Source organism: Manis javanica, chromosome 13, assembly GCF_040802235.1.
Source record: "Manis javanica isolate MJ-LG chromosome 13, MJ_LKY, whole genome shotgun sequence".
Lineage (NCBI taxonomy): Eukaryota > Metazoa > Chordata > Mammalia > Pholidota > Manidae > Manis > Manis javanica.
The window spans coordinates 69261649-69278151 of record NC_133168.1 but is presented as its reverse complement, the minus strand read 5'-3'; the positions used below and the strand labels follow the sequence as shown (position 1 = coordinate 69278151).

The 16503-nt window shown below is 36.8% G+C and overlaps 1 protein-coding gene across 1 annotated transcript in view; it reads right to left on the bottom strand.

The window, feature by feature from the left end:
- The window catches only part of OPRM1 (opioid receptor mu 1), a 64722-nt gene extending 52440 nt beyond the window's left edge, over positions 1–12282 (bottom strand). The window contains exon 1 of the mRNA XM_017641803.3: positions 11803–12282. Within this exon, the coding sequence (XP_017497292.1) occupies positions 11803–12095 (293 nt within the window). The 5' untranslated portion in view covers positions 12096–12282. The remainder of the gene's footprint in view (positions 1–11802) is intronic.
- Positions 12283–16503: the final 4221 nt, after the last annotated feature.

Sequence of the window (16503 nt, the reverse complement as noted above, 5' to 3'; positions counted from 1 at the left end):
TTGAAGGATCTTAACACTGTCTGATTTTAATGCTTATTTTATTGGTCTTGGATCACCATCATTGTAAAAAGTATGCTTATATTTAATTTCATTCAACCCATGCCATTCTCTTTTCAGAGCTGATGGGGGCTGAGTAGGTATGAAATTAGAATGTCAGTAATAATTTCCCCTGTTCTCCTTGGCAGGCACAATCAGGTCCTGATGTTCAGGTTACACAGCCAGCCGCATTTTTCTATTACCATTTAATACTCTCCCACAAAATGCTAAACCTCTCACTGGCATTGAGTCCTGTGTTTCAGTGAAAAAATGCTCAGAAGGAAAGAAGGTCTTCCCTTTCATTGGTCTTATTGTACACAGCTTCTGCACTGTATTGTCAGTTCTCAGGGACGCTTTAAGCCTGATGGATATTATTTTATACCCTGTGCTTGTTTTATTTATAGAGTTGGCTACCCTGATTAGGGAAGTTGACAGACATTGCTTTACGAGTTTTGGAAAAATCCGTTAGGAAGGTGCTGGTAAAGGACACACACAAAGATTCATTGTATCATCATTAATGCATCCTCCATGAAGAATTCCATCCTTTTGACCAATTTTCCTATGATTAGTGAGTCAGACTCACAAAAGAAGCCAGGACTTTCTATTCAGAGATGGAAATTTAGATGCCTAAATTTCCAAAGCTAGTGTTTGGATAACATCATTGCAATAAGTTATTTCTTTTAATTCAAATAAACAACTCTGCTGGATGAAAAGGAGTTTCATCACATACAGTTAGCATTTAGATTTAGATTCTGCTTTACACATTTTGGCCGTAACAACAACTTAAATAGGAAACATTACATTTAAGTAACAAAAATAGCTATTTTCCCCCCCAAATAACTGGTGTGCATCTTTTCTACATACTGAATTTATTGGGCAATATTAAGAAGACTCATCATTAAGGAGCCAAGTAAGTTATAGTATCTGTCCTTAGAATACTCTTCATGTCCTCAGAGTTGCCAACGAGGTGACTTTGGAGTGATCCAGGGCCTCAGAAAGTAGTTGACTGGAATGAAGGGAATGACAGCAGTGACACCCACACGATGCCTTGCTTTGCCTTTGCAAAAATTGTGATTCCAGAAGGACAGACTGTATTCCAAAATATTACGGTGGGTAATATATTTGATCTCTGGGAAGGTAAAGGCCCTGGGTGGGTACTGAGACCCCACACGCTGTTGGTGTGAGCCCAGTGGGAGGGAAGATGAAGTCCCAGTGGGAGGGAGCAAATACCCAAACTTACTTTCTATGACACTTTTAGCGTTTACCACACATTTCCACACTTTTAATCTAATTTGGACCTAAAAGCCATCCGGAATATGGAGATGGAATATGGTTATTATTCCTTTAGTAAAGACTAACCAGTGAGATTCAAGGAGGTTGTGTGTCTATGATAACTAGCAAGGGGCTGAGATTCAAATATGAGTCTTCTCATTCTGGGCTTAGTACTCTTACCTGTTTCACTATGACTACTGTGAAGACAGATGATTGGTCAATTTTTTTGAAAAGTTTAAAAATATCCTGAACCTTAGCTTGGTCTGGGAGGTAATATAATTAACTACTTATTCCAGTAACAGCTTCTTAGAGTTCAAGAAAGTAATACATGTGGATAAGCTTCTTGAATCTCCTTGACAAGTAAGACTCAGTTTTCTCATCTGTAAAATGGATAGGTTGGACCAGATCTATTCTTCCCAATTTTAGCTGCACATTAGAATCACCTGGGAGGATTTTAGCTCTATCTATGCCCAAGAGCTACTTCCAGAAATTTCGATTAAATTTGCCTTAGATGGAGGTGGGTTTCCATTTTCAAAAAAATGTGATTGTAATGGGCAACCAAGATTGAGAGCTGCTGGAATGGAAGATCTGGGAGAACTTCTTCCGTGTGTTTAAGCATGTTGCATGGATTTATGTGATAGCTCTGGTGTTGCATGAGTTAATTGGAAGGAAACCAATTTTATTATTAATATTCATTATGTGAGTTCCTTGCTAGAATTTAGTTTCAGTTGTCACTTAAGTGATTACGAGAATTGTAGAATTATTCAGCTGGACTTTATATCATCCAGTTAAAATTCTCAACTTTGCTCTCTTTGCAAATTTGTACCCAGTGGCCATCTGACTAATCTTAGAGAATTCTTTCACATGCCAGAAAGTTTTCTCTGAGAACAACTGATCAAAGAAACAGTCATTTGGAAACAGATGGGAACTAAATTAAAGATGGAGTCAGGCTGGAAGGATATTTCTGTGAATCTTTAGAAAAATTATTGAGCAAAACCATGGACAAGAAGCCAAGGCATTATAAGCACCATAGACCATTCTGGCCGACTGTGCTGTTTCTTTTCATACAGCTAGCCAACCTGAGTTCTAAAACACACAGGAATAACATTTAAAGCAACCTTTGAGAACCGCAGAAGACAAGTGTTTTAAAAATGAGCAAGTTACATAAGTCAAAAAGAAGAGAAAAAATTTCAAGCAATGAGCTTTTGTGCTTGAAAGAGATAATGAGAGGTTGAGGGAAATGAAGCTGCCAGTCACCACCTGGGTGCCTGGGGGTGGGTGCAGAGTGGCTGGTATGCAGGCACAGGTGTCTTTGAGGACAGATTTTATACTTGTTAGGAAGTTAATATGAATTTGCAGGTGACAGTTTCAATTTTTCCTGAAAGCTTCAAATGATTGAAGATGAAAATACTGAGAGAAACCTAGAAAATTGCACTGATTTAAGATAACCACAAAGCATATCCAATTGAGAGAAATTTTTCAGAAGTGTTATTTTCTAAGCACTTACTCCCTAATCACTGACTAACAGTAGTAATGAATATTGTGGATTGTCTGGGTCAGATGAAAGTTGTGGGGAGGAGGGTTCAAAATGGTATAGAAGGGTCCTGAACTCACCTTCTCCCACAAGGACAAGAAATCTATAGCTACATATGGAGCAGTTCCCTCTAGAAAGGACCTGGAAGCTAGGGGGACAGCCCCTCCACAACAGAGAGTAAAAGGGCCACATTTGGATCGGTAGCAGAGGCAGACACACAGTCTTGCAAGAAACCCCACCCTAAGTACAGTGATCCACAGCTGTGAGGGATCTCATAATATGGAGCTTGTCCCTGAGGAGCAAGGGGTTTATACCCCACATCAGGTACCCCAACCCTTATAAACGACTCCAGAGAGATGAGCCTCCAAAGCACTAGCCTTGAAAACTACCAGGGCTTGCTTCCAGGAGAACTACCGGGCCATAGGGAATGGAAAACCCACTCTTAAAGGGATTACCAGACCCACTTGCCCTGGGAGGCACATAGAGTTTATGAGAAGTAGGTTCATTCATCAATCTTAAAGCATCTATGGAAAGTTAGGAACCTGTTAGGACTGTCTCAAAGGACAGAAGTGTTAGAAAGTGCAATTTTTGTGTTCCCCTTCTGCCCTCTTGGTACTGGCCCTGGTGGGCACCATGTTTGCACTCCCCTCTAACCTGCTAGGTCCAGTGGTAGCTCCCTAATTCCATGTTATCCATTCTCAGTGCACCCCACCACATGTGAATTGTCCCACTGCCCTGCCCTGTGGGCCCCAGCTGTGGCCCACCCTGCTATAGCAAAGTTCTAGTGGCCAGGGGTTCCTGCATTTCTGGCCCCTTGGGCCTGAAACAAATGAAGAGACAAATAATTATATGCCAACAAATTGGACAACCTAGAAGAAACATGTTTCCTGCAAAAGGCTCACAGATTAAAGGATACACACAGACTGCAGGTGAGGGGATGGAAAAAGACGTTCCATTGCAATGGAAATGAAAAGACAGCTGGTGCAGCTATACTTATATCAGACAAAATAGACTTTAAAACAAAGACTGTAATAAGAGCCATGCAAGGGCATTACGTAATGACACAAACAGCACAAACTCCAGAGCACAGCACAAACAGCAGAGGGAAACACATTTCCAGTCTTTCTGTGAAAATGGCCTCTTATCCTGGAGCTTAAGCCTGAAGGGCAGGCTTCAGAATGCCACATATTCAGAGATTACAGAGGCTCACCCGCAGGGAACATGGGCAGGAGACACCATATTAGTGCCTTCCCTTGGCCTCACCACAGCTCGCTGATACCTCCCAGAAAGGAGATTATTCACCCATCTAAAGCCACGTTCTTTTTTAACTTTCATCCAGATCTGGTATGAAAGCCAACAGGATTTATGACTGTGGATCCAGGAGACAGTATATATTTTTTGTATCTTAAAAGCTGCTGTCTGAGGATCTGGCTTGCCATTAGCCAGAAATTAGGTATTGTCTAAGATCCCTCCTTTGGAATACTGAGAGGTCTTAGCCTGCTCTCAACAACTTGGACCTATCAAGAACAAGTCAGTCTACTAGATAATCACAAAGGTCTGAGGAAAAAACAATATCTAGGTTTGAGCAATAAGGTTTATCTTCTACACTTGGCCACTCCTTCAAGACACAGAGATACCTTTTTCACCGAATACACAGAAACAAACAGAGAGTAAGACAAGATGAAGAAATAGGAGAATATGTTCCAAATGAAAGAAGAAGACAAAACTTCAGAAAAAGACCTTGATACAGAGATAAGTAATCTATCTGATAAATAATTCAAAATAAGGGCCATAAGATGCTCACCAAACTCAGGAAAAGGATGGATGAATACAGTGAGAATTTCAAAACTTGTTTGAAGAAATAATGGCTGAAAACTTCCCCAAATTGGGGAAGAAAACAGACATCCAGCCCCAAGAAGCACAGAGAGTTTCAATAAGATGAACCCAAAGAGATCTGCAACAAAATACAGTATACTAAAATGTCAGATGTTAAAGGGAGAATGACCAATAAGTCAATGAAAAGATGAAAGGAGAAATTAAAAAAATACCTTGAGACAAATGAAAATGGAAATATAATAGTTAAAAACCTATGGGATGAAAAAATATTTCAGAAGGAAGTTCATAGTGATACAGGCCCACCTCAAGAAACAAGAATAATCTCAAACAATCTAACTCTATACCTAAGGAACTAAAAAAAGAACATATGAAGCCCAAATTTAGTAGAAGGAAATAATAAAGATTAGAGTGTAAGTAAATGTAATGGAGATTAAAAAGATGAGTGAAACTAAGAACTGGTTCTTTGAAAAGATAAACACAATTAGCAGACTTTTAGCTAGATTCATCAAGAAAAAACACCGGAGAACTCAAACAAAGAAAATCAGAAATGAAAGAAATGTTGCAACTGATACCACAGAGATATGAAAGATCTGAGACTACTACAAATAATAATATGCCAACAAATTGGACAACCTAGAAGAAATACGTTTTGCAAAAGGCTCACAGATTAAAGGATACACACAGACTGCAAGTGAGGGAATGGAAAAAGATGTTCCATGCAATGGAAATGAAAAGACAGCTGGTGCAGCATGCTTATATCAGACAAAATAGACTTTAAAACAAAGACTGTAATAAGAGGCATACAAGGGCATTACATATTGATAAAGAGGTCAATCCAACAAGAAGATATAACATTTGTAAATATTTATGCATCCAACATCAGAGCCTCTATGTAAAAGGAAATATTAACAGACCTAAGTCACACTGACTTGTGTCCTGGTCTGATTATGGTATCAGAGTAATTCTTGACTTGTAAAATGAGTTTGGAAGCATTCTCTGATCTTCAATTTTTGGAAGAGCTTGAGAAGGATAGGTATTAAATCTTTGACTATTTGGTAGAATTTACCAGTGAAGGCTCCTGGTCCTGGCCTTTTGTTTGTTGGGAGGTTTTGATTACTGATTCACTCTGTACTTAGTAGTAATTGGTCTATTCAGATTTTCTATTTCTTCATGATTCAGTCTGGGAAGATTGTATGTTCATGGAAGAATTTGCATTATATAATGCATAAACCAAATGGAAATTGAAAGTTTTTTACTGAATGAAAAACCATTTCATTCTTGTAGAATAAGTTAACAAAAGAAACTATGGCATGATTATTTTTTGATAATTAAATGCATGATTTTCATAAAAATCAACCAAAAGATTTGAGAACATTAGAATACTACTTAGATTATTTGATTATGATAATTAATGAGAAATATTTCAGGAGCTGAGTTTTTACATGTCTGTCTTTTACATCTTCACAGAGATCTTAGTAGAATAAAAACAAAGCAAAAATAAATTCCTGGATGATTTTACATTTTAAATAGTTGAAAAAACAAAAGAAAAATAATATTTTGAGTCATTTGAAAATTATATGGATATGCAGTTGTGTTGTTGGACTATGTACTTGAAGAACATTATATATGCAGTGAAACCTCATTGTTCATGGATTCTGTATTTGCAAATAAGCTTATTTACTAAAATTTATTTTAAACCCTAAAATCTAACTTGCAGGCTTTTATGGTCATTTGTAAACCTCTGCAGAGCAACAAAAAATTTGAGTTGCTCTGATAGGCAAGTTCCCAGTTGAGGTCAAGCAAAACAGTACTACCTTCCCATTTCAACTCTCTGGAAATGTCTCTTTTTGGAGGTCTTGGGGGCAGCGAAAGGGGACAGCAGTTGACCGGTGTTCTTGATTAACCCTGAAGAGCTCTTCTTTGATCTGTTTTATATGTTGGCTCCCAAGTTCTTGAAGTGTCTACTTCTAAAAACAAGTTTGGAGATTATCATAAATTATTATTTCAGTTACATATTAAACTTTGTGAGGGTAAAAGGAAATTCTTATATATTAAAATTTCATACAACATTTAGTGTTGGTATTTATCATTAATATATTTTTAAAATGTCAAATTGTTTTAAATTATTAAAATGAGTTTATCTTCTGCTGTCCAAAACACTTTGATTTCAGTTAATACCCAAAGTGGAATACTAGAAGAAATAACATTTTGAACTTTATATGTTAAGGGGTCCTCCTTAACGCATAAATATGATCAAAATCTCAAAGCATATATTGTCAGCATTTATCACTTGAATGACATTTTGAAGTAGTCAGAAGTTAATTATTTTTATTTCCTTCTTAGACAGAGAAATTATGCCTGGGTTACAGTCATGAACAGATTTGTCTGTTGCAACAGTTGCTGAATTTTTTTCTTGAATATTGCAGATAAGCATTAATGAAAGTATTAGTTTTGGAAACCATTTGCAAAGAAATGTTTTCAATAATTTTTAACAGATTTAGAGATAAGCTTCAAGTATTCAGGAGAATTAATGGCTAGAAGTTTTGTTTTATGTTGTTTGGTTTGACATCTTGTTTCTATTATTGATCTGCTGGAACTAGAACTCTGAACAGTTAAATTATATGTGTTAACATTAATGTAAAATATAAATATTTAGTATATAAAGTTTGAACAACATGTTTTAAAGATTATATTTGGTTTGTGGAAACACATGGGAAATAAAAGTTTAAAAATATGCATGTGAATAATCAGTACCAAATTTACAATACTGATAGTCTCTGGGGAGGGACTATAATGGGAGGTGAGAGAAGGCTTCTTGTATATATATGTATATATATATATCATATGTTATTATGTATATATAAGTGTATTATGTTACATTCTGCATTAAGTATATTTATATTATACAATTATATTATATATGTAAATAATATATATCATTACATATAATATACATACTAGAAATATATATAATAATTACATATATAATTTTTAAAGGTGAAAAATATTTTTTTTAAGAATCATGTTATTTGCTATATATGTCTTTATATTGGAAATATTTCATAAACTATAAGATGGCTCATTCTTTCAAGAAAGAAAGGAGAGAAGGAAAAGAAAGTCAATGATAACTATATGCAAGTGGCAGAGACTTAGAGGAAACAGAAAGCAACTTAGTGTTTTCAGGACACACTGGGGAAGAGGTATTCCTGACTGAATTAGTGTAATAGATGGTACTAGAAGTTTTCCATTGCAGCAAAAAGCTACAGTTTTTATGTTTTGATATAAACCATTATGTTAAGGACAGATTTTTATTTAGTAATTTTTTTCCCTTTAAATCCATCCTATAATTAGGATATTTTGCAGTTTTGAAAAAGAAATTAAGCTTTATTAGTATCTGAGCTTTCTCAAAAAAATTCTTTTTCATTCTACAAACATTACTAGTGACCATATTCAGCAACATATGTATTTAACTTAATTCACATGCATATATGTATTTAAACATTTATTTGTATATATATTATATACATATATGTACAATCATATCCTTAAATTACATAAAATATTATCATTCCTTATTTTTTCAACTGTTATATCTGAATTAAGTAAAAATGCTTGTACTTCTGTTCTAATTAAGCAGAAATGATCATTTTGTAATTTAAACCTAAATCAAGGAAATATAAGATCATAAGACTTCTGCACTAAAACATTTACTTAAGTCCTTTCATTTGTACCATTCTTTCAAATAAAGGAATTTGGTACCTTCCCCCCACAAAAAAACCAGAATCATAGGGCTTGTTTTAAAATCAGAAATTATTTTCAGTCACATTAAAAATTTATCTAGTGAAATTAAGAAATAATCTTAAAAATAAAGGCAATATCATTTGGCACTCTTCTTGGAAACTTTACTGGGAAGGGTAGTCTATATAACCCACAGAGATATGACAGTTTCTAACACTACTTTTCCAACACCGTCTGCTTAGACCATGCTCATGACTACAAGGGCAAATCTTTCTGGAAAAAATGTATCACAAAAATAAATACATTTGGGACTATCTCAGTGTTCACAGTTCTGATTAATTCTTTACTTTGGTGGAATATTTTCAATAAGTGAAACATTCCTGGTGACTCTACCTTTGTGTATTATTTAGATTTTTTTCTTTAAAACATCCTTGACAACAATATACTGTCATCCAAATTTAAATGACTGCTACATTTGGTAATATTCCTTATCACCATATTTTGCAAAATCTTTGTGGTAATTTTCACAATATTATTATACTGCAAACATTTTTTTTCTTTGAAACCAAAAACCAAAAATGCTTTCAGGTAATGTATAGATATAACATTTCTATCTTTTAAACCTTTAGATCATATGACATAACTCTTCCTTTCTTATGCTCCTTAGGACAGCACTGTGTAAGAGTCTTACTCAAGTTATATTATTTATAACATTGTTGCTGAAAGTATGATGATGATGGAGTTGAGACACAGAACAGAAAAGCATTAATCATGGCAATGTGATCTACCAGGTATTTTTGTTTTTGTGTTTTTATAGTCCTCTGAATCTTATGAGTCACTCAATGTATTAAGACATTCTAATAAATATTACCTTAGTCTGGTTAGAAAACTGTAACTACTTGACCATTCAAAAGCATTTGTTGAATTTTAAATAATAGCAGGAAGTGAGCATTTCACCTCAATTCTACAGTAAATACAGTAGTATACTCATCTTTTTAACAGCGGCATAATATCCCTGAACTGGTCATCTTGTAGTGAAAACACTATAGCCTGGAGACAATCCAGTTAAATACTCTCAGCTAAATAGACATACTTTCTTTGATCCTCAGATGTTTTCTTCATCACTTCATCAATCATAAGCTATTTTTTATGTTTTGCAGTCATATTCCCAGAGCATTAAACGCCCATCTTGCCACAGGTGGGTGTTTGGGGTGACCTTTCAAATCGTATGCATCTTGTTAGAGCTTTCAGGACAGAGAAGTAAAGCATAATATCATGTTCTCAGGAGGATGCAAAATCACTGTCCTCCTCCAAGTCACCAAAAAGTCAGAGATAATGCCTTTAAAACAAACACCCAACCCGCAATCTTCTAAACACTGGAGTAGGACCAATCTTCTTATTTCACAGCCAGTTGCTGTTCTATGTTCTCTTTATAGAAAAGCATAAACTAGATGGGAGAAAAATGAGAAAGGAAAATACCAAGAGGAACAGAAAAGGGAATAAAAGATTGTTTCAGATGGTACGATTTCTAGACATTTTGGTGGTTTCTCTTCATCCTTTATTCTCCAGGATTCCAGACATAAACTTGAGGTGATTTATTTCTTTTATTATTGCTCACTAAACCTACTCTGTCAGTCTTTTAGTTGAATTAACTCAAATCATTATTTGACATACTCATAAACAGAAAATTACATTGGCAATAGAGAGTTGATGGTATTGAATTAATGAACTACCTATCCTTGGAGAAATTTATATTTTCTGTACTTCAGGTTACTCAGAACAGATCATCTCTATGCTAGATTCTCTATCCCTTCTAGCCCTTTTGATTTTATATATTTTCTTAGGAAAAACAAGAAACATGTTTTTCCTTTACAAGGCAGGTCTTTAATTCTGACTTTTATTATCATAACTACAGAATGAGACTTGTTTTCATCTTTGATAGGCATCTTTGATAGGATTATATAAAGTAAATGTTTATAAAAGTAAATTCTTCCATTGACTCCCTTCCTGCATTTTCCTTTCTGTTGTTAGACTTCTTCTCAATAGATGGTGCTCTTTTCTCAGAGACATTACTTAACCTTATTCCTCATCAAAATATTGGGGAAATTAGCTTTACTCTTTAAGTCTTTGATTAAAGAAATCAGACATATAAGTAGAAAGAATCAATTATGAGCAATTTGCAGTACCTTGGTCATGAAAATGATTGTTAAATGATTAAGGAGCTCCATTGAAATCTGATATACTTGCTAAATAAATGAAGCAAACATTATAACTAAATATGAAAATGCTATGTTCACTACATACATACAATCCCTAGGAGGAGGAAAACTCCAAATCAGGAGCCATTTTAAAGTGTTAAAATATTTATCTATTTTAACAAAAGCAACTTTTATTCCTATATTAATATGTAAGATTTGAATAGACATCAACACTAACTGATCTACATCAATCTTAGTTAATACTGAAAGCTTGCACACTCTTTGCCAAATAAACCTTGAGCATCTGGGTAAACAGAAAGAGGGCCACAGATTCTTCTGAAGTAATTTCACTTGGTAAAGGCACTTTTTTTAAGAGCAACCATAACAGCTTCCTACATAATAGTTTATAATCCAGAATTATGCTGCTCTTGGTGCTTCTAACTGGTTCCCACTTTTGGAGGCATTGAAAACAGTCTTTCAGTTCTGAACCATCCTACCCGTTCCTGATTCAGTTTGTGATTCCCCTGTATCTGCAGCTGCCCACTGCAAACTGATCTAAGCAACACAGCTTTAATGTTTGTTACAAGAAAAGCAACACTACACTGTGCAGACACACCAGGGAAACTTCCCCACTGAATGTGGTCTCAGAATGGAAGGAAGAGTGGGCTAAAGGAAAGAGGAGGGGTGGGTAGCAGGGCAGCAAAGGACACTAAAATCATCAACAATAGTAAGTTGCCAAGATTCATCTCTGAAAAGAACTGAGGAGACAGAGTCCTCCAGTTAGGGAAACTAACTAGAATTCCTCTTCCATTATTCACAGATTACTGTTTCCACAGCTCCTGCTGAAGTGACTGTGGGACTCTGTCTAAGAGCCCTCTCAGCTCAGTATGTAAGCAAGCTTGAAGATAGAGCACTTTTTCTTTTTCTTTCTTTTATTTTTTTTGCCAGAGCTTCATAGCTTTTACCAAAGCAACTTTTCTGTTCTTGAGATTTTGGACTCTTTATCAACGGAGGGAAAAATACAAAAATAGGTTTTTGTGCTCAAACAGCAACCACTGCATCCACCGTCGCCCCCACTTTCTCCCCTCTTCGTCTCCTTTCTCTCATCCCTGCCCGTGGGCTCCGGTATCCCTTTGTGCCCCTATTAGTCGCTGAAATCTCCGCTCGGAGCCCAGGCGCGCTCCTTACCTGACAATCACGTACATGACCAGGAAGTTTCCGAAGAGACCCACCACGCACACGATGGAGTAGAGGGCCATGATGGTGACGGCCGTGATCATGGAAGGACTGCCGGTCGAAGGACACAGGCTGTCGCCGCCGCCCAGCTCGGTGCGGTTCGGACCGCATGGGTCGGACAGGTTGCCATCGAAGCGGGAGAAGTTGACCCAGGATCCGGGGCTAGGGGCCTGGGAGCAGCCGGAAGAGTGTGTGAAGGCATCGGTGCAGTTGCCGGCGTTCGTGGGGACGGCGCCGCTGTCCATGGTGTTGACGGCCGGCCGGGACTCCGTGGTGAGGTGACCGGACTTTTCAGGTTCCAAGCGCCTCCGCCGCTTCCTCCCCCTGCGGCCACAGCTCCTGCTCTTTCTTACAGAGACCAGCTCTGGTCAAGCTAGAGAGAGCGTCAGGCAGAAGGGGAGAGCTGCCCATCTGACATTACCCTCTGCTTGTAGCCCCCTCCCAGCGTGCTCGTACAGAGACAGGCCCCATCCCCGCTCCGCTGGGGGCAGGGCAGGGAGGGCTGTGCGGGATCCGGACGCCGGAGGGAGGGAGGGAGGGAGGGAGCACAGAGGACTCGTGGATTTTGCGCAAAGCGAGCCAGCGAGTTGGTCTTCCCGCTTGCATTCGTCTGTGCAAACCCCTCTAAGGAGAGGCAGAATGGGAAGGGAGCAAAAGGGAAAGAGTGGGGAGAAGGACAGAGTTTTTGGCAACAGTGAAGTATAAGGAAGGGGACGGACGTCACTCTTTTCCATCACTCTTTTCTCTGTACAATACGCCAGGAAAGACACTGGCCTGGTGCCACCCTCCTGCCTATCGCAGTCTTTTAGGGAAAGGGACACAAACTCCTCTTCAGCCCTCCTTGACTCTGTCCCTCCTACCTGCAGAAAGGTAGCCGTGGTTTTCATATCGCTAAATGAGAACTCCCAACCCTGCAAACGTGGCTGAAACAAAAGTAGTCCTTTCTTCGAAAAAGAAATGAAAAAACAAACTGTGGAAGAAACCTATTCCCTTCACTCCATGTCCCCCCGATTTCTCCTAAAATAGAAGTTTTGATTGCCTCTGATTTCTGTGCGGGTGGGAAAGAGCTACAAGAACCGGTTACCTGAAACCAGGGGTGTGGCGTGCAGGAGGGTCAGTGAAAGATAATGGTGATATCTGTATCTTAAATCTCACAGATCCATGTGGAATTATTAATTATCCGTTTTATCTCCAGACTTCTACACGGACATGTGCTTCTCAGTAGAAGGTTGTCAAAGCCAAATACTTGTAGTATTCTTGTTTTCCAGTGTAGAGATTCCAGGAGGAACTAACAGAGACAGCTGGAACTGAAGTGGTTAAGGAATATGGATATGTTTAAAAACTTGATACCCTACTTCTTCCATAAATGCTTCTATTTTAGAAACAAATTTGTACATTAGCTAGGGGTAAGTAGTTTTTTGGGGGTGGTGGAGAATTAACACTAATTCTGAAGTAATCCTTATTTTAGTACATGTATGTATCTTTTAACAATAACATTAAATATCCCCAGTTGGTTGTAAAAGTCACACTCTTGGGGAGCAGGGAGAGAGATGGGTTAGGGAGCTTGGAAGGAACATTTAATTCCAGTATTTTTATCATTTTCTTTAGAACAGGTAACTAATAGGTAAACTCTTCAGTCATAGGTTATTTTACCGATGTTCAGTATTATTTTTATCCTTTTACATTAAAGAGTAAAATTTCAGCAATCAAAGGTCACAGAGATTTCCTAGAGACTAGTAAAAATCTCACCAGATATCTCCCTATGAACTAATACATTGATTCACTCCCACTGAGCTGAAATCTGTCTGTAATTATTCAGTCTCTTGAGGACATATAGAAGCAGTCTAAGACTACTTCATGTGAAAGACTATTAGACACAGTGTAATAAGCCCTGGTCTTGGAGCCAAGTCATTTTTTGAATCTTACATTTGTAACTTTGTAGCTATATGAGTTTGGATATTACTTTACCTCACTGAGGAACAGTTTTCTTGTCAGTAAAAAAATATATTAATAATACCTCATATGTCTGTTAGTAGGATTAAATGAGATACACGATGCAATGTTAGTGGCTTAATAAATGATAATATTTTACTTCATGTATTTGAAAATAACTGAGTTAATTAGTTAAATATTAATTTTCTTCAGCTGTTCCTTTTTTAAATTTTTTAATTGAAATATTGTTGATATCCAATCTTACATTGGTTTCAAGTCTACAACACAGTGGTGCAAGAGTTACCCTTATTATTAAGTCCTCACCCCTGCTCGTGCAGTTACTATCTGTCAGCACAGGAAGATTTTACAAACCATTGGCTATGTTCTCCGGTCCTGTACTACCATTCCTGTGATGAACTTATATTATGATTGAGAATTTTTGTGCCCCTTTTCCCCTTCATATTCTCCACTCACCCACCCCAACCCATCCCCCATGGTAGGCACTAGTCATTTCTCAGTGTCTATGAGTCTACTGCTGTTTTGTTCTTTTTGTTTTGTTTTGTTTTTATATTCCACAAATACATGAAATCATATGGTATTTGTCTTTCTACCCCTAGCTTAATTCACTCATAATACCTTCTTGTACCATCTGTGTTGTTGCAAATGGAAGGATTTCTTTGTTCATTGGAGAAATGTCTGTTCATGTCCTCTGCCCATTTTTAATCAGGTTATTTGGGGATTTTTTAGTGTTGACATGTATGAGTTCTTTATACATTTTGGATGTTAACCTCTTACTGGATAAGTCATTTACAGAAATATTCTCTCACACTATACGTTGTCTTTTTGTTCTGCTAATGGTGTCCTTTGCTGTACAATATTCTCTCACACTATACGTTGTCTTTTTGTTCTGCTAATGGTGTCCTTTGCTGTACAGAAGCTTTTTAGTTTGATGTAGTCTCACTTGTTCATTTTTTTTTATTTTGTTTCCCTTGCCTGAGGAGATGTGTCCAGGAAAAAACTGGTCATACTTATGTTAAAGAGATTTTTGCCTGTTTGCTTCTAATAGTTTTATTGTTTCGTGTCTTACATTTAGGTATTTGATCCATTTGAGTTTACTTTTATGTATGTAGTTAGCCAGTAATCCAGTTTCATTTGCTTGCATGTAAATGTCCAATTTTCTCAAAATCAGTTATTGAAGAGGCTGTCTTTTCCCAGTTGTATATTTATGGCTCCTTTATCATATATGAATTGACTTTATATGAATGGATTTGTATCTGGGCTCTCTATTCTTATCCATTGATCTGTGGGTATGTTCTTGTGCCAGTGTCAAATTGTTTTGACTACTGTGGCTTTGTAGTAGAGCTGAAAGTCAGGGAGCACAACCCCCCAGCTTTGTTCTTTCTCATGTGCTTTTTCTATTTGGGGTCTTCTGTGGTTCCATATGAATTATAGAACTATTCTAGTTAATTGAAGAATTCTGTTGGTGTTTTGAAATGGATTGCATTGAATCTGCAAATTGCTCTGTGCAGAATGGCCATTTTGACAATATTAATTCTTCCTATCCATGAGCATGGGATGTATTCCAATTATTGGTGACTTCTTTAATTTCTCTCATGAGTGTCTTATAGTTTTCAGAATACAGGTCTTCCACAACCTTGGTGAAGTTTATTCCTAGGTATTCTATTATTTTGATGCAATTGTAAATGGAATTGTTTTCCTGATTTCTCTTTCTTCTAATTCATTGTCAGTAAGTAGGAACACAACAGATTTCTGTGTATTAATTTTGTATCCTGCAGCTTTGCTGAATCCAGTTATTAGTTCTAATAGATTTTTTTAGTGGAATCTTTAGGGTTTTTTACATAAAATATCATGTCATAGGCAAATAGTGACAGTTTAACTTCTTCCTTACCAATTTGGATGCTTTTTATCTCTTCATCTTGTCTGATTGCCATGGCTAGGACTTCCAGTACTATGTTGAATAAAAGTGGTGAGAGTGGACATCCTTGTCTTGTTCCTGATCTTAGAGGAAAAACTTTCAGCTTTTTGCCATTAAGTATGATGTTAGCTGTGGGTTTTCATAAATGGTCTTTAGTATTTTGAGGTATGTACTCTCTATACCATTTTATTGAGAGTTTTTATCATGAATGAATGTTGAATTTTGTCAAATGCCTTTACAGCATCTATAGAGAGGACCATGTGGCTTTTATCCTTCTTTTTGTTAATGTGGTGTATGACATTTATTGATATATGATTTTGTACTATGTTTGCTTCCCTGGATTAAATAGTACTTGGTCATGATAGATGATCCTTTTGATGTATTTTTGAATTTGATTTACTAATGTTTGGTTGGGGATTTTTGTATCTATGTTCATCAGGAATATTGGTCTAAAATTGTGTTTATTTTTGTAATGTCTTTGTCTAGTTTTGGTATTAAAATAATACTGGCTTCATAGAATGAGTTTGGAAGTATTACCTCCTCTTCTGCCTTTTGGAATACTGTAAGAAGGATGGGTATTAGCCCTTTAAATGTTTGGTAGAATTCATCTGTGAAGCCATCTGGTTTGGACTTTCATTTGTTGAGAGTTTTTGGATTACCAATTCAGTTCACTGCTGGCAAATGGTCTGTTCAGATTTTTCTGTTTTCTTCCTGGGTTAATATTGGTAGGTTGCATTATTCTAGGAATTTGTCCATTTCTTCTAGATTGTCTAGTTGATTGACAT